Source organism: Betta splendens, chromosome 19 (genome assembly GCF_900634795.4).
Source record: "Betta splendens chromosome 19, fBetSpl5.4, whole genome shotgun sequence".
In the NCBI taxonomy this organism is placed as follows: Eukaryota; Metazoa; Chordata; class Actinopteri; order Anabantiformes; family Osphronemidae; genus Betta; species Betta splendens.
Genome location: NC_040898.2, coordinates 15,428,852 through 15,451,796, shown reverse-complemented (window position 1 = coordinate 15,451,796; position 22,945 = coordinate 15,428,852). Strand labels below are relative to the sequence as shown.

Genomic DNA, 22,945 nt, shown 5'->3' with positions numbered 1-22,945 from the left:
CTTAAACTTTATTATTATTGATTGTTCAGTTGTGTTTCATAATATTGTGTGTTTTGTTCTGAATTTCTTGAAATAAGCTGGTTGCAAAATCTTCCTTTCGTTCTGTCTAGAAGAGACATTTTGTCACAAAACACCTTGAACCATATAAAACTTCTGATCGATGATCACAAACGGTGGTTCTGCTCTGTCACGTGATCGAGGCCTCTGTACTTGACTCTCTTTGTTCCCACATTGCACCTGATTGTATCAGTGTCCCATTATTTTAGGTAAAACTCACTCCTATTGTTGTGCAAAGGAGTTATTTACTCCCTTTATGTGAGAAACTGGAATGAGCATGGTGAGATTCCAACAGAGGAAGGATTTACTTGTTCAGGTCAGTAGCGCCTCCAAACTGTGACTGAAGCGTCCCACCTTGTGTGAAGCTGCCTGTGTCTGTCCAGGCAGGGGTCCGTGTGAAGCAGGAAGACCTGGCTTCAGCTATAGACACAACACGCCGAGGATCACAGGTCTGGATCCAGAGCTGGGTCTGTTTGAACGCCGGGTTCCCAGAGAGCCAGAGGTTCCGGTTATAGTTCAGGAGCACAGATTGTGTTTGTGTTGCAGGTCCAAACTTTTTGCTCAAACAAGGCTCAATCAGCTGTGGAGCGCCATGCACGCAACACAAATAAATAGTGATAAAGTGTAAACTGTTTGGATATTTGATATCTCAGGGGTTTACACAGAAATAATGGAAATTGGCCCAACGTTTACCTTTGGAAGTTTACTGTGTGATACGCAGCTTAATTGTTAAAAGTAGCACAATAGGAACATTGAACCTACGGCAGTATGAGCCGCAGCCCAGTCGTGCTGCCCAGCGCTTAACAATGTGCCACTATTCTTCCTTTGGCTCAGGAAGTAACCTCAATGTGCTTTTCCTGGTCACAACTTAAAATTTAAAATTCAATAAATAAATGCAATATTAAATGGTGTGACCGGAAGGTAGCTGGTGATTTTCCCACCAGCGGCGCCCGTGTGGAACAAACCAGGGCCACCTTCTGCACGTTTGTTTACAAGAAAATAAATAAGGTGAATTTGTTTCCATGTCACCTCATTGTGTCGTGTTTCCGAGATGCTTGACTTCCAGAACAGAATGGTGTGATTCTAAAATGAAGTCTCAGGAAACATGAAGCACAGAACCTGATTCAAAGGAGCAGCTGAAACAACGGACTCGTGTTCTCTTCCCGTCTTGTGATCGTCGAGATGAATCTGATGCTGTAACTGCTTGATGTCAGATGAATGAAACGCGTCACGTTCAAAGCTCGGACTGACTCCACAAGTTGACATTAGCGTCAGTCTTCCTTAACGGTAAACCGAGGAATTTTCCATTGTGCGTCGTCGTGTTGACGTCTGTGCAGTTTAGAGAAGAGGCAGAGCCGTGGAAGACGAGGCTGAATGTGACAAGCGTGAGGAAAACCTTCCTCTTTATCTGCTTTCTAAGAACCCATCTAAAATGACAGGATTGGCTGCTCATTGGGACTCTGTACATTCAGCGATCAGCAAACGGAGCATCTACTGTTCCATAAAACCTGTGTCCATCGCCTTAGTTGTGTCACTGCCAGGCCCAGAAGGCCCTGAAGTCCATCAGCTACAAGCCAGTGTGAAGCACAATCGACTGGTTGGACGTCTTCTTAGTTACAGTATTTTAAAGATTAGGGAAGAGAATTTTGCTGCAGTCTGTGAATGATGAACTGTGATTTAGTGCTCACAGCGCGTCTGTCACTGAGGAGACCCTTCAGGTTAGCGGACCAGAACCAGTGGTACAGCTTCTTTTCTGGTGGAATGAGGTCCAGATCATTCACGCTTTGCAAAAATGCAGCAGGGCCATCGGGTACTTTCGATCTTCTAAAAGCCAGTGAATTTACTCTACTGGGTTCTTCCTAAAGACCTGAGGTAGAACAGCCTTAATCTGCTGATCTATAATTCGTTTCAGTGTCAAGCTCTTTGAACTTGTAGCTTTAGTTCATCTAAAGTTTCATTTCTTAGTCATAAGAACATCTGCACATTTAAAGAATGAAGTCCCCCAAGTGCGCTAAAGAGGACAATGCAGCACGATTCGAATTGTCCACTGACATTTTATTGAAAAAGAACAATACAATATATTGTACAGTAATAATTAATACAAAAATCTGTACATTCCATGGTTTGCAGTACATTTGGAAGACTGATAGAAAATGGGGGATATTTACACGTAGGGTCTCTGGAGCCGAGCGGCCTCTGTCACTGGGAAATAAATGTGTCTTCATATGTCGGTTACAGTACGTCTGGCTTTGAACTACGCTTCTTCTCTTCTTGACATTCTCAACTAAAACAAAACTGTCAAGTAGTGTTGATAAGGAAGCAGGCTGATCTCTGATCCATGGTCTGCATGCAGCAAGAAGGGAAAGTGGCTTTGAGAATGTTTTACTTGGAGATGTGATTCCATCTCCAGTCATAACACTGGGAAGGACGACTCGTTTTCTTTGCTAAACACTTTTTTCATGACACAATGTGTCAAACCTATTCAAGCAGGTTTGCTTTCAAGAATGTGTTTAGTAGTTTACATTGAAGCAGCCTTAATGCATTAGTGTTGCTGACCTTTCAGCAGAACTTGTGATTCTCCAGTAAAGCCATGACTTGACTTTCTAGATTAAGGCTTGATGAGGTGGCTCAATATACGAGTCAGAAACAAAACCAAAACTGTACATGTGCTGTTACAAAACAAACCTTGTTAAAGCTCCTAAATGTTCTACGTCTGTGTACCAACTCTAATTTGGTGTTTTCAGCCACAGTCTATGAAAATAATACTCTTTGGTATTGTTTTATCAAAAAGAGAAGCAACACTTATAGCAGCACTTTTAAGAACATTCAGATTCTCATTTCCTTAGTTCTTTTGTCTTGACGTGTCATGACATCTTACATTTCAGCCATAATTTCAAATCTTTACACCAAAAGCATGAAGCAGAAGATCAGAAATTCAGTGTTCAAGTCAGAGGGAATTCCTAAAGGCCGGTCTTCCCCACACGGTTCAGTTGATTCAGACTATTGTGTCTACGATGAGACCAGCTCATGAACAAATACTCTTGTACCTTCTGTTTCAGTCAAGTGTCACAATGAAAGCATCTTTGAGGACTTTATCACCAAATGTTCTAGCAGCACTTGAACATACCTTTTAGAACATTAACGTCTGCTTTTCTGGAAGCGTCTTGCACATGCTGAAGCGAGAAACCGTGACATGCCTGCAATATTTCAAGTCATCTCAACAAACCGTCCACTGTCGTCGTAGCTCCCTAATCGGTGAGTGCTTATTGATGGGAACTGGTTCCTAGTGCTGCGTTTTGTCATACTGTGTGTGTAGTCAAAGCTCAACCTCACATACAGAGTTTTAAACCTTGCTGCTCTTCCACAGCAGTACCGTTCAGCTTGTCCTCCGCCCAAGACCGGGCTCAGCTTGTGCTGCCTTTTAGGGCGCACGTGATTCTAAAAGCAAAATATCTCGTGAGGTTTGATGTGTGCACAGTCATATTTCGGACTCTCGTCTCTGAGTCCGGGGCTCTAGCGGCACCGTGGCCTGGCTGTGTTCCGTCTCTGAGATGTTGTCTGTCTGAGTGCCGTCGGGCCCAACGCTGCCCCCGTTGCCCTCGTCCGTGTCCTCTTTGTTCTCCAGGGCCAACTCGTTTTCGTAGCAGAACGAGTTGGAGTTGGAGAGAATGTATTTTTTCTCTGCCAGGTCTCTGGCGCTGCACAAAGGAGTGCTCGGCACCTCGTATGTCTTATGGAATCGGGAATAGTCCACGCTGTAGTAGTTCTTCTCTTCAAAGAGCACAGCGTCGAATCGGTGTCCCCAGAGGATCTCGCTGGCGACGTAGGAGCTGCGGCACTGTGTGGTCATGGCTGTGGCCTCCACCATGCCCTCCAGGATCACCACGATTTCAAACTCGGAGTTCTCCAGGTCCTGTTTACTCATGTTGTAAAAGGGGCTGTCCTCGTTTATCTCGTGCACAATAGTGATTGGGGAGACCAGGAAGATGCGGTCGACGCCGCTGTCAAAGCCCACATCGATGTCCATCTGGTCCAGGGGGATGTACTCCCCCTCTGCTGTCGTGCGGGATTTCAGAAGCTGTGCTCGTACGTGCGCCTCGACCAGGTGGCTCTTCCTCAGATTGCCCACACGCCACATCAGGCAGAGCTTGTTGTCCCTCATGGCCACCGTGGCGTTGTGGCTGAAGACCAGAGTTTCGTTCCTCTTCTTGGGCTTCGCCATTTTTGCCATGACCGCACCGATGATGAAGGCGTCAATGATGCAGCCCACGATGCTTTGGAAAACCACCATGAAGACTGCGACGGGGCACTCGTCTGTGACGTATCTGTAGCCGTAACCGATGGTCGTTTGGGTCTCGATGGAAAACAGGAAGGCGGCGGTGAAGCTGCTCACGTTGGAGATGCACTTCTGGCCCTCGCTTTCCAGGTCGCCGTGCAAGATGGCCACCAGCCAGAAGACGCAGCCGAAGAACAGCCACGAAAGGAGGAAGGCCAGGCAGAAAATGATGAACATCCACCTCCAGCGAATGTCCACGCACGTGGTGAATATGTCGGCCAGGTAGCGCTGACCTTTCTCGCTCACGTTGACGAACTGCACGTTGCAGTGGCCGTCTTTCTTGACGAACCTGCTCTGCGGGTGGTGCTTGGTGTGCACCTTGCTCTTGCCGCTGCTGTAGCCGTTGGCCACTGCCATGGTGGCAAGCTTCATGCCTTCCTCCTCTGATGACACAGTGCTGTAGCGGCTGGCTCGCACGCTTCCCATCACCTCAGACTGGGAGGGCTGGGCTGCTTCTGCTTTACAAAACAGAAAAAGTTTCTGGAAAAAGCGTTGGAGAAACAGTTTTGAAGCGCTTTGGGGAACCAATTCAGAGAGGAAATGGTGACAGAAGGAGGCGGGCTCCGAGTGCAACGAGAGGAGGACGAAGTAGTCACTCCTCCTCTGTCAGATGAGTGGACCTCATCAAGTTGATCTGCTGCAAGAGACCAGAGACGGAACACGTCTGTTAGAACAAGTCACATTCACAGCTTTAATGTCACTTTCATCAGTTGTTGTAATAAATCGGCTCAAGTTAAAAACTAGTGATCGCTGAGTGACATGTGTGTGCAGCCTGTGCCAGCAGTTTTTAATTCAGTCATTTTTAGCTCTGAACATTTGAGCTCTGTTCACATTGTTGTTCTGGACTGGATGTTTTTCAGTGGTTCTGCAGAATCAGGGAAAGTTCAGACATGCAGAAATGTGGTTGCTGAAATAATACACAAAAGAAAAGTTGCATTAATTGAACTAAGGCAAACTCCAGTGGAGGTTTCAGGCAGTAATGTTTATTATCTGTCTGCTCACTCGTTAATATGCAAAACACATTTTAAGCGTCTGCTTTCTAGGAACATCTGTCTTAGGACGACACATTCATAACACAGAAGTGCCTCTGTCAGTCTGACGGGTTCACGATGTGCTATGCTACATGTGGAGCTCAGCCTGTTGATGTGTGTTGACTCTCACGGAGCCCCCTGCGGTTTCTAGTCTCTGGTGTAATAACGTCTGTCGTCTGAGTGATCTCCACAACTACAACATCACCGTCCTAGCAACACGGTCCAAACTGTGTTAAGAACAGTGAAAACTAGAAAGCAGCGTTGGTGTCACAGATGCAGAGTAAACACAGCTGTGGACTGCTGAGTCATATCCAAGTTTCACACCTGCAGAAAGTAAAAAGCAGCTGATGCAAATCTCAGGCTTTTTACATGAAGACCACTTGAAAGGCATAGTTTCCTTTGCGCTTAGCAGCATGTCATCACCCAGTGACCCAGGGACGTGCGCTCGCTCACAACGCCTCATTGTTGAGCCGTGTGTAATCTTCCCTCACCTTATGCCTCAGGTAAATAGTGCATCAGCTGTTAATGCTTGTTCTGAAAATCAGATGCAGCTCAGAGGTCTGTTTGTATGAAACAGGAGAGGAATGTGACCACAGCCATAACAAAACGTCTAAACCCTGAAATACATCAGTGCAGAGTCTGAGGAGCAGATGAGAGTTCTCCAAATGCCTGCGACAAATGTTAACAGGTGCGAGGGAAGAAGGACCAGGCTTCTGACGCCCCTCAGAGCGACACGTGCTCCCTCCACGTCCAGCTCAGGCCACAAAGAAGAACTCATCGCATATGAAGCGACACCAAAGGGTTCCTGATCTGGAAACTGTTGGCGCTTCATCCGAGCTGCGGCCGCGGAGGCGCGCGTAAAACCCAGGAAGTGGATCCTGGACTGATACGAGCCGAGTGACGCGCACAGCGTTTACCGAAGCGTGATCTAAGAAAGCAGAGCACGTTAAAGCTACGGTTTCCTCTACCTGCTGCTCATTTGCGGACCGGTGAAATATAATCCACACGTTCTCCGTCCTCCGGTGTCTCTGCGCGCTCGGTATTTGTTTGAGCCCAATAAAAAGCAAGTGTCAAACTTGTCTCGTGTCTCCAGAGGACCGGTCTCCGTCATATGCCTCGCGCTGACTTTACCCAAAGCGTTTTAATAGAGGACGCACCGGCGCGACCCGCCTCCGCCGCGCTTCGGGCCAATGGAGGCGAGGGCGCACGCGCTGCGACGGGAAAGCGAGCGCTTTGTGTCATTTCGCGTGTTTTGACCGACGCGACTGATGTGTGAACACAACACAGCACCAGTCATTTGACACTAATCGGCCGTTTACTTCAATCGAAATTAGGGGTTAAACTAAACAGGAAAAGTTTCAAACGCTGAAAAAATAAACTCAATTAAACGTCAGAAAAGCATCAAATTCGGCTGCTTCCCTCCAAACACTTGCATCTGGACGCGATTAGCGACTTTTAATTGACGTTTTAGATGTTTATGTGGCTTAAATTGAATTTAGCAGAGTTTTAACCTTTACAGTAGGGAAAGTGAAGTTGTGGCTTTTTAGACAAAGTGAGGAAGAAATGATGTTTTTCCTTCAGCTCGAGGTCAGAGCAGTAATTTAGCCTTTCATTAATACCCAGTACGTGACTGGTACCACCTGCTGATCACAGTAGCTGCACAACTGCCCATCGCACTCACTTTTGCGATGCCTATTGTTTTTATAGATCTTTATTTTTTTAATGTGGGTATGGAAAAAGTGTTCTGTCGGAAAGAATGACTCACTCAATAAAAGCCCACATGCCTGTATTATGATATGACTGTCTTTCTCCACTGAGCTATCAAGTTGCTTCAGATGTTTAGACTATGCATCTGTTGCCCTATAATTTTAAGCCAGACTGTAGCCGTGTTCACTTAAAGCCATTGACTAAATGATTCTTCCTGCTTACTAATTCATGATAAACGTTACCTCGCAGCTTTGTGTTCTTCAGAGAAGGAAGTCCTATTTTTAGTCCTGATTATTTATAGCAGCACGTATATTTAGCTGGGACCACCTGTGTCAGTGGACTGTGCACTTTGTGTGTGTTTGCTTTCCATGCCCAATTTCCAGCAATAAAGAGCGTGTTGCATGCAGGACACCAGTGCTGCGTGGGGACCACAAGGTGGAGAGCTGGAGACTGGATTTAACCAGCGATGGGCCCTGTGCTGGGAGCAGCAGGCATGAGGGAGGATAGTGAGTCTGAATCTTAACATGCAGCTAATCTCACTGTCTTCAGGGGGCATTCAAATGCTCATTAGGTGAATTAATGTAGGGTGAGTAAAGGCCTCTGAGTTCCTGTGCGATAATGTGCCCCTGTTCATGCTCAGTTTAGACCTAACGGGAACAACATGCAAACGTCCCAGACGTTCCTCCAGCCATCAGTTACAGTATGTGGAAATGAAACCAACACAGGACACGACCATAAAAGAGAGGTGGCATGCGAGAGACATGGGGCCAACTAGGGGGATATTGTTAAGAACTTACATGGTTATCAAATACTCCTGTTAACTAATCAGCTCATCCGTTTTTAATCTAATGCTTCTGAAATTATGGAAACTTTAATATTTCTATTTTTTTGCCAGTGTGAACAATGAAAACAAATTCAGCATCTGGTTTCAATAAATGAGTCATTGGCTCATGGCCTAAGTTTTTAAAAATATCATAGAATCTGTTCTTTGTTTGTAATCATTTTGATAAGAGAACAAACAGAAAACTGCCTTCTCCAAGGATGGTAAAAGGTAAATACTGACACATTTAAGCACCATGACGTGAGCTAAGGTTGGATGGAGCTGAGCTGTGAACTGTTCATTATTACATAATTACTGGACTGGATCGCGAAGCAGGAGAGGTCAGACAGACCTGGTAAATCCAAACATGGGTGTACTGGGAACGTCTGCTGGAAGGGACTGCTCAAAAAACAAGGTTAGCTGCACCACGGAGGCACTTCCAAAACGTGAAGTCAGGCTTTGTTTAAAACTGCTGTGGCCAAAAGCTCCTCGATGCCAGGATGGAGGCATTGGAGGCTCAAAGTATTTACTATTGTTGCCCATCAGCCTGCACTCAGTAACCTGTAATGACCAAGTTAAACATGGGCCTAGAAACGTTTGCATAGAGAAAGTTGGTGACATTATTTGGGTTATTGTGGGGTTTTGATCTTTGTGGCTGAACAAGTCTGTGATGTGCACTGACCGGTGGACAGTTCACTTAGAGTTGCCACTCCAGGCTTGTCTTTAACAGCATCTTCTTGACAGTATCACAATGATGAAGTTCATTAATCAATTATTCACTTATTTCTGCAGTTGTTTTTTGCATGTAGGACTTGATGACTATGAGAACGCTTTAGTCACTGTGGCTACCTGTGTATATTTAGCAAAATAATTTTAATTTAAATCTGTTGATTGAACACATTGAACAACTCAATGTAACTGATTAGCTAGGGGTTCTGTATGAGTCCAGCTTCATGGGCGCCGTTCCAGAAAGAAATGGTGACTCGCTAAACGGCCTGAACCTGTGAGATGAAAAGACCCCTCATGGATATCATGGTCCAGCGTGTTTGTCTTAGTGTGAAACATAGATGTTCAGCTGTTCTGCAGGAGCCAAAGGACAGTGGAGGAAGGCCAACCCTAAGGACGCTGTGGAAGTCCTGTGTTCAGGGCAGGAGGGGGTCAGGGCAGCGCGTAGTGTGATTTTAGGTTAGTTAGGTCTATGCAGAGACTGGCTGAGGGGAGAGCGGACTGAAACAGAGCCTGGTAAACCACAGGAAGAGAAACGGCATCAAATGTCACATGAAATCCTCCCTGTCAAGTGTCTTGACTTCTGCAACGACGTGATCTGTTTTATATGGATCTTAAAAGGAAGACCTGTTTTAACAGGATCTGGCAACGATGCTCATCACAGGAGCACGTTTTAAGCTGCATCTGGTTACTTCAAAGTGATTCCCTCCTTTTCAGACGAGCAAGCGCAGAAGAGGAAGTGAGGATGCAAACCATGCATTTCAAGCTCACTTTGTTAACAGACCTTTTATTTGAACAACCACACTATTAGGAAAGTACAGTAAATTGCTACAGATTCAAAAACATCAGATGCTCTTCTGCCAATGTTTTTCAACAGGCTTCATCAGAAAATTAATTAACATTCCAGGAATTACTACAAATAAAAGCAAGCTTTAAAATAACTGCCCCCCTCAACTGATCTACTAGCCAGAGTTATAAGCATAACTAGGAAATGATGGTGATGATTGATGAACCTAAAAAAGGATCAGGATGATGTCATGTCCTCTTGTGTTGATCCTCATTGATGGCCAACATCGGACAGAAGGACCTTTACAACCAAACACAAGGTGGACCCTTAGTCCTTAGATCTTTAGTGATGCTGTCACGTCGTTTCTAGATCCTCTAAAACCAGCTGTTCTTATATTTCTGTATTCCCAATATCACTTGACAGAGTCAGAGTGACTTGTTGTCCCTCTGCTTGAGATGTTGAAGCATGTGGTTCTGGGTGGGTGTCACTCACAAGTTCCACAGTTACCATAGGGGGTTTGAGGAGTTCTTGGTCGCTTTGCTGTGCTGGAGAGGACCTGATGAAAGGCTTCCTATGTTCAGGGGAGTGCTGCATTTTGTCATACTCCTCGGCACTGACCTCGGGCACCGGCACCTTTGTGGTGAGGTTGAAGAACGTGTAGTCCACCTTGTAGTGCCTCCTACTGATCTTGATCATCTCTTGGAACATCTGACCCCAGAGGATCTCATCTGGGGAGTAGGAGGTGCGGGTCTGATGCAGCATGCCTGTAGTGTCATCAGTGTAGGTGAAAGACACCACCAGCTCAAAGTTTCCCTTCCTAAGATCCACATAATTCATCTTGTACAGTGGGCTGCCTGCATCAATTCTGTGGAAGATGATGGTGGGTGTGACCAGGGCGACGTCTTTCTGCTGGATGAGCAGGTCTTTGTAGGTCACGTCCACCTTTCCCGAGGCGTGAACTGTTGAACGGACGATCTGAGCGTGAGCGGTTCCCTCCACCAAGTGATATCTGCGAAAGTCTCCGACTCTCCAGGAGAGACACAGAAACCCGTCACGGAGGTTGATGACAGCGCAGCTGCTGAAGCCGACCGTCTGAGCTCTCTTTTTGGCCGAGGCCATTTTAGCAACAACGATGCCAATGACGAAGGTGTCGATGAAGCAGCTGAGCACGTCCTGCACTGTGACCAGGACGATGGCAACCATGCAGTTCTCAGACATTCCTCTGAACCCGTAGCCAATGGTGGTTTGTGTTTCCAGCGAGAAGAGGAAAGCGGCTGTGAAGCTGCGCACCTCAAATATGCAGGGGCCGTTGGTGCTGTCCCTGACGTCGCCATGGACGAGCGCGATAACCCAGTAGACGATGCCGAAGAGAAGCCAGGAGAGGATGTAGGACAGCGCGAAGATCAGGAACATCACGCGCCACCTGATCTCCACCAGGCTGGTGAAGATGTCGGTGACAAACAGCAGCCACTCCTCTGGGCCGTGGCGGAACACCACGTTGCAGTTTCCTTCTTTGCGTATGTAGCGGTACTTTTTTGCTTGAGGCCCATTTTGCTTTTTTATGGTGATGTCATCAATGTGGCTCACAGACGTATACTGTTTATTCATCGTCCACAGTCTGTGGGAAAAACAGAAAGGAGACTTTAGGTGTGTGCTGAGCATGACACCTTATACATGTGAGCTCAGCTGACCCAGAACCTCATTAGAACAGAGAGAAGACAGAACCGACTGAAAGGCGTCTGATCTCTGACCCACTTAACGCACACTAACAGTTTAGCATCGATCGCGGCGCTGCTGGCTGCATTTGTTGTGGCCACTGAAAGCAGAAGGGTTTCTGAGCTGTATGTGTGCAGCAGGATTATAGCAGACCCCTCTCACCCAGGACATGAACGCTTCCTGCCCCTCCCCTCGGTCCATCCGGACCAGAGGACCAGGACCTCGCGGCACAAGAACAGCTTCTTCCCCTCTGCAGTCAGTCTATTGAGCTGTGGCCCAACTCTCCCCTAGTTCTGTAAAGTGCTCTCTACAGGACCTGGAAATAAAGCTTTCCTGATTCTGATAAACGGTAGAAGATTCAAACACTTTCCCTCTTTGCTCTGATTGGAATCAGACCTTTACATAAACAGTCATGTCTATTTTCCACCTTTGCTTCCAGATATTATTGTTATAGGAAACAATTAACAGCGGAGTCTTTCATGTACCAAACACTGGCTGATCACTGACTCTGGGCGCCTTCCCTCTGCAGCGTCACGTTAAGGAACGTAATGAACACCGCTTTGTTGACACAAACAGGAAATGTGTCCGTTTTGTTTTTTTCCGTTACGCTCATAATTTCATTCACGTTTGTCCTCGAATTTGGTGCTTTGATTGCTCTGAAGGTTTATTTTAAGATAGAAATCTGGGAGTGTTTACCATATATGATTCTCATCCTTGTGTCTTTGTATTGTGTCAATACATTTAATCAGATTGCGACAGTTGCCTGGAGATTTACAGTAAAAGCCACCCTCACTCTGCTGCTTTTGTTCCCGCTGCTCTTGTGATTCTTAATGCTCGGGATTTTGTTTCTCAGCCTCAGGTGCTGGGCAGAAAAATCTCTCAAATATACTGTGCTTGACTTTGCTGCTTTTCCAAACAAGTGGCCTGAATCCTTTTTTTTTGTGGGTGGAGGTCAAAGAACTGTCGGGAGGCCAAGAAGGAAGCGCCTCAGATAGGATCCATCACAGCCAAACCACTGAGAGCATCCTCTACGCCCCAAACAAATCGCTGCTATCTGAGTGGGCTCCATCCACAGCTGCCAGAACCTGCAGCTCACTCCATGAGCTCATAGAAAGAGGCCCCATTAGCTTCCCATAAACCTTCCTAAGTAGCCTGACATGGAGGGAGAGATGCAGCACCCTGCTGGAGAACTGCTGTATCTGCAGGAGCTGGTAGTTTTAGCTTCTTACACACTAAATGACTGTTGTAGGTTGTTTCAACTCTAAATTATTTTTATACAGTTTATCAAATGGCAGAATTTGGTTCCTGTATGAAATAATTCCAGCTTTGCTGATATCTGTACTTCTGTCCTGCTGCTCAGCCAATTCTGGTTTCTTGCTTAATAGCGTCAGGTCGTCATCAGCCCATGAAAACAATTCACTAAATCTTCTTAAGTGGTTTAAGAGACCGAAGAGAAATGTCTTGTGTACTTTAGCCTCAGAAATTACTGCAGCGCAGTGTTTTGATGGACGCTTTGTGTTGTGTTGAGCCGTCTTCATTGTGGACCCTGAAACACGCAGCTCTGTTCCTGTGACGTCCTGTTTTGTTCACACACACCGAGCGTTGGTCCAAAGCTTTTCCTTTTTAATTTAGTTAGATTTGACATTAACATTAGTGTCGTTCTTTTGTCAGACCAGAGGTCCGTCATCCTCTGCTGACGACCGGGTCAACTCTGGCAGCAGCTTGTTTCCTCCGCTGCTCCAGGCACTTACAGCTCCATTACACGCTCACTTACTGCAAATGACATTGTGTCACCCATCGTCGGTTCAGTGGAACAGACACTTATACACAGGTGGCTGGTCGCGGCTCTGTCCTGGGGCTGTCTGCCACCTCTGATGACCTTCAAACCTCAACATCTCACCGAGTGTTTTTTCTTGGACCTCCTGTCTATTAAAATGTAGAGCATTGACTTTATGTTTCCATTAGACCAACTCAGGTCCAAGAACTCACGTTCTTGCCGTCTGCTTCTGAAAGTTAATGGTTTATCCAGGCTTCAAAGGACTAAGTGAACTAGAGGCGTGTGAGTGCCTATTTCACAAAGGAAGCACTTAAAAACACAACGCTGGATTTTTCCAGCATTCCTGCTGTGAGCTTGGTTTGCCACTAAATCTAAACGAGTCACTTGTTGATGATCAACAGACAGTTTGATTTTTAGTCTGACCAGGACCAACATGACGTTCAGATACTTGCACGGCTCTCTGTTTCAACGATCAATAGTCACATATTTATGAAACAGACTTTTTAGATTGTGTCAGCGCTTCTGAACCTCAGTGGCATCTTGCCTTTCTTTAAAGCTGTACTATATTACTACATACTGTATTAATCTCTATGAATCTCAGAATCCATTGTGACACCTGATCGTGCTGTATTTGTCACCTTCTCCATGTCTAGGTTTTGTGTTTGTTAGTTCTTTCCCATACCAGCCTTGTATTACAGAGCTCACATTACCTTTTTGTTCTGTCGTGCACAACCTTTCCTGACTTGTTGCCTCACTTTCTGATCCAGCTCAGGGTGACACCTTTGAAAAACCTGCAATGTCTAATTAAATTCTGGTCGAACGGCCAAGAAAGTTGATGTCTCATTGGCTCACACAGTCTGGCAGCAGTTGTTGAGTGCAAGATAAATGAAACACTGGTTTTATGCCTAAACAGATACAGTAAAGCACACCCTACCTTGTCTGTGGGAATAAAACCAAAATGTACCCAGAGCTGAAGCTGCTGCAGGAATGTCGGTACCTGGCTTGAATGGCTGTCACGGGGGCTGCTCACTCGCACTCACCTGCTGGAGTGAGGCGTCCCGCTGCGAAGTGGGACGCATTAACACCTCCCTGCAGCATCGCCTGGCGTCACTCCCACAGGTGGGTGTGTGTGTGTGTACATACAGTGCACCCAAGCATTTAGTGTTGAAACAACGGTGTACCAGTTCACAGATGAGGATAATGGGAACCTAAGAACCTTTGCAGATGTTTGCTCTTAAAACAAAGTGAACCTTGTGATAAAACTGATGATGGTGCAAATTAAATACTCTGGGATCATTAGTCCTTATTATCCCAATGTTGGGAACAGAAGGATAAGAATCTAACTTGGTGCTAACATTAGTAGCCGACCCTTTGCAGTCCCACCAATGACCAAACTTGATGATTAGTTGAACAGATTTTCACCAGCATGTTGTGTTGATTATCAGCTGGCTTTAGGCCCAACCTCTTTTGTCAGAGCAGACCTCCAGCGGCATCACTTGGATCCTGGTCAGTCAAGTCTTGAGATCCAAGTTTGGGTCTACATGCCTCCCACGGCTCATCGGCTTCATCTTCTGCACATGCTCAGACCAGGGCTCTGGTGCTCAGGGGCTCACACAGCAAGCAGTGATGCAGTGTGTTCTGAGATGTCCTGCATCAATTTTTGTAGCCCTTGTAAAAAAATCATGAGGCCCTTGTTAAAGTCATTTGGATCTCTACTCTTGTCTGTGTTTTACTGCTTCCAACAAACCGTCTTCGAGGAACTGGCTGTTGACTTGCAGCTTGACACATGCCTCATCTTAAGAGGTGCCATTGCTCTGTGTGTGTGTGTTGTTGTTGTTGTTGCTGTTGTTGTTGTTGTTGCTACCATCCAGCAGCAGTAACATCTGCTGGATGGTAGCAGGTCTGTCTGCTGGGCGACTGTGGTCCTTGATGATGCTCTTTGCCTTTCATAGGCTCAGTCTGTGATGGATGTCCTCAATAGAGGGAAGGCTGCTTCCCATGATGTTGCTGTCTGCACAGACACTGCACTGCAGTCCCCAAACCACCTGTCAGCAGGCTCTCAAGTTCTCCTATAGACAAATTGAAGTGTGCCCGGTGTAGCAGGATAGGAAGGCACAGATGTGGGTTCTGACTATGCGCTCAAAGCACTTCATGATGATTGAAGTCAGTAAGGCTGGATATTACTGTTGTCTTTGTGTCTTTGTGGGGTCGTCTTTGTCCACATGTGGTCTGGTGGAAGGTGAAGTGTTCTTTGCATTGAACCAAGTGTAGAAGGTGTTCATTATTCGCTTTATTTGCGTTTTAATGACCTGTGTATGTTCACTAAGCTTTAACCATGAGTATGATTGAGAGTTTATGGACTGTTAAATCATGAACTCCTTCCAGTGTTGTGCAGTGATAGTAACAGGAAGGAAAACAGGGCATCGAGAGGTTTGCAAAATCAGCCGACTAAGAGGACAAAGCCTACAAAACGAGTCGCTTTCCTTCATTCTAGTTGGAGCAGCGGGGGTCCTCGGGGCGTCTAGGACTATGTGTGTCAGTCTATGTTTATGAACCTAACTGCATTTTTTAAAGGTGAACTAGTTTTAGTGTGTGTGTACAAGTGTCCGTGTGCATTAAAGTGTTATGTGTGCAAATTAACAGGGGTCTCAGCAAGAACTGAACCCATAACAAATCGCCTCATTTCCTGGAAAAAGAAATAATTTGTTCCCAATAAAAATGATCCACAAAAATACATGGCCACAGTGTTGTACACAGAGCTGGGATCAAACGCGTGAGCACGAAGCCAAAGCACAAAATTAAAGATGCCAGAAAGATTTCAGGGTGTGAAATGTAGACACTGGCTGCGTCTCAGCAGGGATTCATCCAAAGTTTTAAGAAGATATTTTTAAGAAAAGCTCAGCCAGGCTGCTCGCCTGCGCAGTCTTCACCAGACAAGCACGTTTTATCACAGGAAAGGTGAACTGAGGTAGCGGGTTTCACACTAATAGGGAACACTTTCATCTGAGACTCATTTTAATGTGGGCTCCAAGTCGGATCCACCACATTCTAATATCTGACAAATTGTGACCCTGATGAAAACCACCTGCTCATCTGAACGTGCACATGTCAGAGATCGGACCTCCTGTAATTAATCCTACGCTTGCCCACTTTGGTGGGAAAATGTCCATATCAATAGGCCTGTGTATAACCATCACACCTGGACACTGAGCCTCAGCTCATCTGAGGAGCAGGACTAGTTATTTATTTAGTGGTTAATTCCAGAAGCATTTCTGCACTTCTAGCTCTTTTTGATCAAGCACCGTTTTGATGACATTAATTGATAAAAGTCTTCACTGGCTCAGATGTTCTTCCTTTTGTGCAGTAGGAAAGATAAATGTGGACACTGATAGAAAGGCCTTACCTGTCCAATCAACCAACATTGTGATGAGTGCAGGTTTGCATCCAGCCCTAACTCCATTTTATTTTTAGATGCATTCAAGTGTATTTGGATGAGGGGGCCCCGAGTGTCCTCTCAGGAATTCCCGGTGGTAAATCCAGCATTTTTCCTGCCTTACATTTGCGACCTGTGTGTGCGTGAGCATGTTTGTGTTTGCGTGCGCCTGCGTCTTTCATCTGCTCAGCGTGTGTGAGCCTGTAGTGTGTATCCCCGCATTATTAGCCGCCTGTGTTCGTGTGAGACGGTCCAGTGTTTCCCTGCTGAAGGCAGGTCGAGCAAACAAACGGCTTTGGAGTAGGAAGCTCGTCGGCTGCTTAACAGCTGCTGATGTTTGGTTCACTGCAACTCAGCTGCCTGATAATGAGCGGGGATAACGGGACTGGATGTCCTGCCTCTGCTTTCACATTCTGTCAAGCAAACCTGCCTTTCATCTTAATTATGCAACGCATACTTCAGCACAGGATGCAACCTCCTCCCTCAACTCTCTTCTCTACTGTATGTTAAGCACAAAGTAGAGAGGCAGCTGATGATCACAGGGATAGACCATGACCACGAGCCACGTCCTGTTTCTGAACCAACGTGTCTACTCACTGCCTGAGGGCACAGATGATGAATCCTGTATTACTCTAACGTGTTACTGCCACTCAGGTAACAAGTCCACCTGTCACTGTGGCGTCTGCTAACCTGCATACTAGTGGATACTAGTGGATCTCATTTCCAGATGAATCGGTCATAAACCCAAACAGGTCAATGCACTTTTTCCACTAAATGGAACAAAAGCGTGTCCTACTCCATCACATAGTAACATGACTCTGGAACACATGGCCTCAGCTTCATAATCCAGCTTCTATTGCTTTAGGACGTGAATCCGATCAAATGGACTTGTTAAAGCTTCAGATCTCTAATCGCAGGTTAAATGCATTATAAAGCCCTGTTTTGCTGTGCCATCCAAAGGATCTGGATCTATAAAATCAACCTGTCTGAGACTGACCAGGAATCGTTTCCTTCATTTGTTTGTGTTCTTTATTGGCAATTATGCATGCAGTGTAAACGCCTCCATAAATGCAGGCCTGTGGTAACTCAGCTCAGCTACCGTTCAGCTCGTGTTGTGGCTCAGACTTCGCTCTGAGTCAATGTTTCTTCAGCAACATATTGGATTCTGCTCTTACACAATTATGTCAGTTGTTATTATGAAGCTTTAATGCCAGAGGATGATGAAATCATTCACCTTTTGCACTGTCTTGGTCGATATTTTTAGAGAAGCTGGAATGAGAAATATGTGCAAGTGTTGTCTTGTGGTCTTAGGTTTGTTCTCTTCTTAGCATCAACAGCAGAGTTTCCAATTAGACTGACAGCAGAGCGAGAGTTCAAATCTTAGCATGAGGCTGAAATTCAAGCATCTGACTGAAGTCTGCTTGTTTCGCCCATACTTAAACCACAGTCTTTGAGAAATTTCAATTCTAGAACCTTCTGGCTCTAAGTTGCTTTGCCGTCTGTGCCAAGGTTTATGATTGGGAAAACGACATTGCTCTAAAAGCGTAATGAGATGTGAACTCATTCTCCTATGTTTTTACTCTGGAAAAAAAAAAGTTTTTCTTTTTGAAGCAACAATTCAAGGTTACAGAGTAACGTGTCAGATGAAGAGTTCATGAAGATACTGGAACCAAACATGGGGATGCTCTTAGCATTTGTTTTACTTTAAACCTTAATTCAAAATATGTAACGCGACCAAGAAAAGCAGTTTGTTGTCTCTTCATTGTGTACTTCCAGAAACATTTTAGGGCATGTGGGTCCGGCCCCACAGCGGCAAGGGCATGTGGGTCCGGTCCCGACACAGTGAGGGCATGTGGGTCCGGTCCCGACACAGTGAGGGCACTTGGCGAAAAGTTGCTTGTTTGTTTGCTGAGCAGAAAGATGGACGTCTCGATGAGAAAAGGTTGAAGTGAACATCTTGTCTAGTCTCTTGAATTGAACAACGATGGATTTGATTGATTAGTTTAAATCTAGCTAAAGTGAAGTGTAAAAGCGTTTAGCATGAGAAAGACAAATTAAAGTTCAGCTTTCTTTCCTCGTTCACCCCCACAGCTTTGGAAAATTCTTTGGAATTTATTTGTAGATTGACGTGGAGGAGAATGGCCTGTAACTAAATCCAGGCTCTTTGGTTTTGTCAGCGTTTCCACTCAAGTTTTTGTTGAGTCAGCACCCGACATCCCAGCTTTACCTTTTATTTTTAGTTTCAAACTCCATCTTCGTTTCGCTTTGTTGGACTTTAACGGACACAGCACCGACCAAGTCTCCTTTCATAAATGGCCACTGATAAAAACAGCCGAGGTGAGAACCTGCTGGTTATTGCTTCCTGAAAATGACCAGTGTAGCATCTACATCTGATTTGAGCATTGGAAATGAGACAGAAGAGACAGAAGCACTGAGATGCGACGTGTTGTTGGACGGCGTCCGGCAGCTGGATAACAAGCGCAAGCACTCTGTGAACCGAGACAGGCGCGTTCCAGTCAAGTTAAAATGAAAATAAAGGGGATTTATGTTCTTGTTCTGAAACCACTGAAGTGGGTGTTGAGTTGTGTAAGTGAAGAGGAACCTCAGCCTGCGTGAATATGTCTCTCAAAGGAATATTTATAAAGACTTACTGAAAGGCATTGAGATTTATGGGACAAGTGATGAGCACAGAGATCCTCGGCTGTAGGTGCAAAGCCAGCTGGTACAGACGACCTCCGCAGTGGTCTGGGCCTGCTTCTACAGTGGCTTCGCTCATAATGTCATTAGCTGTGGCTCCATTTTCATGACCTCATATGAATCCTAGTTTTTTGGAGAGCGGCTTTGGTCCAGATCAAAATACAGGGCAGCCTTCAAATATGTTGGATGGAGGACGTGTCCTGCAGCTCAGTGACTTCCTCACAGTCTGTTATTATTATTATTATTATCATTATTAGATGTTCATTGTGCAAAGCATTTTCTGAACCCTACTTGATGATAAAGAAGATCCTGAAGAAGATTGTTAATTCTGAACACTGTGCTTCTCCAGCTGAGCCCAAACCCTCAACAGCATCGCAGCTCTGCCCCAACTCTGACAACAGATAGCTTAATTACCTCCTCCCTCAGGTTTCCTGGAGAATTATCCAGCCAGAGACACACACTCCCATGCATTTAGGCTAAAACCCTGAACCTTAGAGAGGATGGTGAACATGTGACCACGTAGAGTCATACGAGTCTTTGCTCAGAACCTCTCTGGTATCAGAACTTGTTTTATCCTCCATCCCTTTCTCCATCCACATTATCCCAGTATGAAGGTTCGTTTTACAACCTCAGGCAATTTGTACCTTTATTAGCATTAGCATTTTTGCGGGACCATATTCTGCCCATTCGTCATCTCCATGAAGTCACCCAGCCTCATTAAACAGATTGATTGGTCCATTTCTTGTACCCTGGGTGCATTTAAAGGTTCTGGAGCATTGTCAAGCTAATGTATGGGATAAATACCGACAGTGCAGGTCACTGATCTGGAGCTGGAGCGCAGTCGCGTTCTGTAGGTTAGGCAGTTTTAAAGAGCCACACACGTGGCTTTGGTAAGCTGTTAATTTTATGGATAAATTCTGATGGTGGCTACAGATTTATTCCCCCCAACTAAGCTCACAGCTGCAGACAATCACTCACCCGCTGCTTTGCTCACCTCTGTTGTTCTGTCACTTTCACTTCTGTGTTTCTTGATTTGTTCCCTGTGGTGGGAGATGAGAGGAAAGGGACTAGAGTGAAGGATGACACCAGCTCTTTAGGCTTCATTTACGTGTATAGTACCATGCTCTATTCCTCTGGTCTTTGAGAGAACTGTTGGTACTAGTGTCTCACTCCCAGATGATAAATTTTAAATTCCCAACATTGTACAAAGTTGAGAAGTTTTGATTCTCATGTTGTGAAATCTTTTGATTGACTAACAGACTACAGTATATGGAGCTTGGTCATCTGTGCATGGTCTCTGTCCGGTGGGTCAGACGCTGCAGGAGCTGGCAGCCCACGGCTGTAGGTGCACTCAGTACACTCTCCCAGGCTGAGCTGCAGCGAGGTCCCACCATTCGCTCATGCCCATAACTCAACTGCAGCCAAACCAGCTCATTAGCGAAACGGGCCTCAGTGTGCACTCGCTTGCATGTGTGTGCGAGAGCAAAGAGCAAGATTTCATGTTGTTCTGGAAGATTTGTCATCACAACCTCAGCATCCATTATATTGTTACAATATCTGTTGTATTCCAACTACCTGTAACATTTTCCGATTTGCTAATATTTTCCATGATATTTTCCCACATTCACTCAATCACTCCCAACACATTATCCACACATTATCCAGTCTTTGCTTGCACAATATTTATTCATGTTACACAATATTCCAAATGAGCACCACTATTTAATGTGCTTCTTAACCTTTGTAGAAGCAGAGATGTTATGAATGTGCGCCTTTACTGTACATGTCCAACACCTCAAAGCTGACTGTGACCAGTTTAATGAGGAACGTGAGCAGCGAACGCTCTGGCACAGCTTTGGTGATTGGTTCATGTACATGTCTGCAGACGCACCGGTTGAGTTATTAGAATCTATGAACGTTGCGACTCCGTGCTCATTAGCAGCTGCAGACCTGTATGATCTCATGAACACCCAGCTCAACATCACCCAAACTGCTTCTACTCCAACGAGGAAATCGTCATTGGCCCAAACTTGAATAGTGTTCTAGTCTTTGATGCTGAGCAGAACGGTGTGTAACAAGGCCCTAACCGTAACTGCTCTGAGTCCTCGCTGTCTTGGTGCTCGGCTCGGTTTTAGTCCCCTCTGCTTAGAAGGTGTTTAGAAACTACCTGATTGAAGTTCATAGTTTAGGTCCGGCCGGAGAGGTTTGCTGAGATTCTCATGTTGGGACATGAGACATTCATTTGTTGTAGTTGTAGCAGTGCAGAGGTAGAGTCAGAGCTCCTCGGGTTTGTCAGGTGGTTCAGCTGCTCAGACTGTGATGTCGTATAGAACTCCCACACTCCAGTTGGGCCATTAATACATTCTTAAATCCTGATTCTGACCTTCAGCTTGAATGAGACGGAACGATTGAAAGCCACACTTCTGCTTTAGCAACATGGTGCCACCTGTGGCCTGTTGGTTTGAGGCTCCAGTAGTAACTGGCCTTCTGCTTCATGAGTTGTTGAGAAACTGCACATTGGGTTATATCAGATGTCCTCTGTATTAAGCTTTGGCTGCTGTCCTGCTCAGGTGAAGGTTAAACCTGTTTGATGCTCTAACCTTGTGCCCTTAAAAAAACAATTAATCATCTTTCAGCTTTACGGGATACGAGGTGCAGAATGGTCGGGACCGAACCTTGAAGGCGTTCCAATTCCTCTCGCATTAATCTGCAGCTATAAAAGTAATAGTAGAGGAAAATTAAGTCATACCAAGGGTACAGTTCACTATTTCTGTCCTGTCTCTATGAAGAATTTACTGCTGCTACTTTGAACTAAGGACCAAATAGTAAATCGTACCCACTGGAGGAGAACAGAGAAATGCTTGAGGCAAGAACTAAGTGTTCATCTCATTATAGATCTTATTAGGTTGTGTTTCTTATTAGGCCACAGACACATTATTGTGTGAAGTAATACTTCACAAGGGCGCTTTTTAATTGAATCCTTGCCTTCTGTTGTAGTTTAATAGTTGACTGTTCAGATTATAAATGTATCAATGTATAAATCAATTCAGCTTTCTCTTTCTCACTCTCCCACTCAGGGCTGGACTCAATTATTTGGCTCAGCTGGCTTGGTTCTAATTGTTCAACAGCCACATGAGACGTGACATAGGAAAACACATCCCGTTTGCTATGAAGCTGAAACTTGCGCTGCATCCGCCCATTTGATGTATTCATTGGGAAACTGATACAAGCTTTTCATTTCTTTTAAAGGTCAGTTCAGCTTCTTTTACATAGTTATGTAATTTGAACTGTGAGTCGAGCAGTTCAAACCTTAACCGTGTAGTCGCCTCACAAAAAAAAGCTCACACAAATTTTACTCATAGTTTAAAAAAATAAATAATAAAGACCAGAACCATCAGGTTTCCTGAGCACTCTGTTGCTTCCATTGATACTCTGAGTCTGGACATTACCAACCATTCATGACTTGGTGCTTCTAAATTATAGAGCTCTGGTCACTTCTGTGTTTGGGCCCAGGCTTCGTGGGAAGTGTTGCCAGGAAATTCATAATGTGGTGGACACACGCCAGCATACTAAGGCAAATAGAGCAATCTCACTTACAGGACTTATTGTGAATGATCTTATTTAAATGATCAGCATTTCCTAATTTCTGATTTTGGATATAAAAAAAGCAATTTGTTGCCTGTTCTCCGCGTTTGTTCTTTTCTCAATGTGTTGATTTGGTTTGTCCAGGGAGCAGAGATACGAGTGTACTGACTGAGGCTGGGTTCTGTCCAGCCAGAACAAAACTTGTGGTTTTCTATTCGCATGAAGTGGAGCTGGTCCACATTCTGGTGGGTGAAAATAATGAGAGGCTGACCG

General features: G+C 45.3%; 2 protein-coding genes across 2 annotated transcripts; both read right to left on the bottom strand.

Moving 5' to 3' along the window:
* Positions 1-2,091: 2,091 nt before the first annotated feature.
* Positions 2,092-6,533, bottom strand: kcnj2a (potassium inwardly rectifying channel subfamily J member 2a). Its single transcript, XM_029133697.3, has 2 exons — positions 6,393-6,533; positions 2,092-5,030 (listed from the first exon to the last, which is right to left on the bottom strand). The coding sequence occupies exon 2, from the start codon at positions 4,817-4,819 to the stop codon at positions 3,536-3,538; it is 1,284 nt and encodes a 427-aa protein (XP_028989530.1). The 5' UTR covers positions 4,820-5,030; positions 6,393-6,533; the 3' UTR covers positions 2,092-3,535.
* A 2,895-nt stretch (positions 6,534-9,428) lies between these two features.
* On the bottom strand, positions 9,429-14,016 carry kcnj16a (potassium inwardly rectifying channel subfamily J member 16a). Its single transcript, XM_029133698.3, has 2 exons — positions 13,892-14,016; positions 9,429-11,082 (listed from the first exon to the last, which is right to left on the bottom strand). The coding sequence occupies exon 2, from the start codon at positions 11,070-11,072 to the stop codon at positions 9,855-9,857; it is 1,218 nt and encodes a 405-aa protein (XP_028989531.1). The 5' UTR covers positions 11,073-11,082; positions 13,892-14,016; the 3' UTR covers positions 9,429-9,854.
* Positions 14,017-22,945: the final 8,929 nt, after the last annotated feature.

Bases quoted from the DNA above. Each gene is read 5' to 3' on its own strand.
- kcnj2a (XM_029133697.3), bottom strand. From the start codon at position 4,819: ATGGGAAGCGTGCGAGCCAGCCGCTACAGCACTGTGTCATCAGAGGAG.
- kcnj16a (XM_029133698.3), bottom strand. From the start codon at position 11,072: ATGAATAAACAGTATACGTCTGTGAGCCACATTGATGACATCACCATA.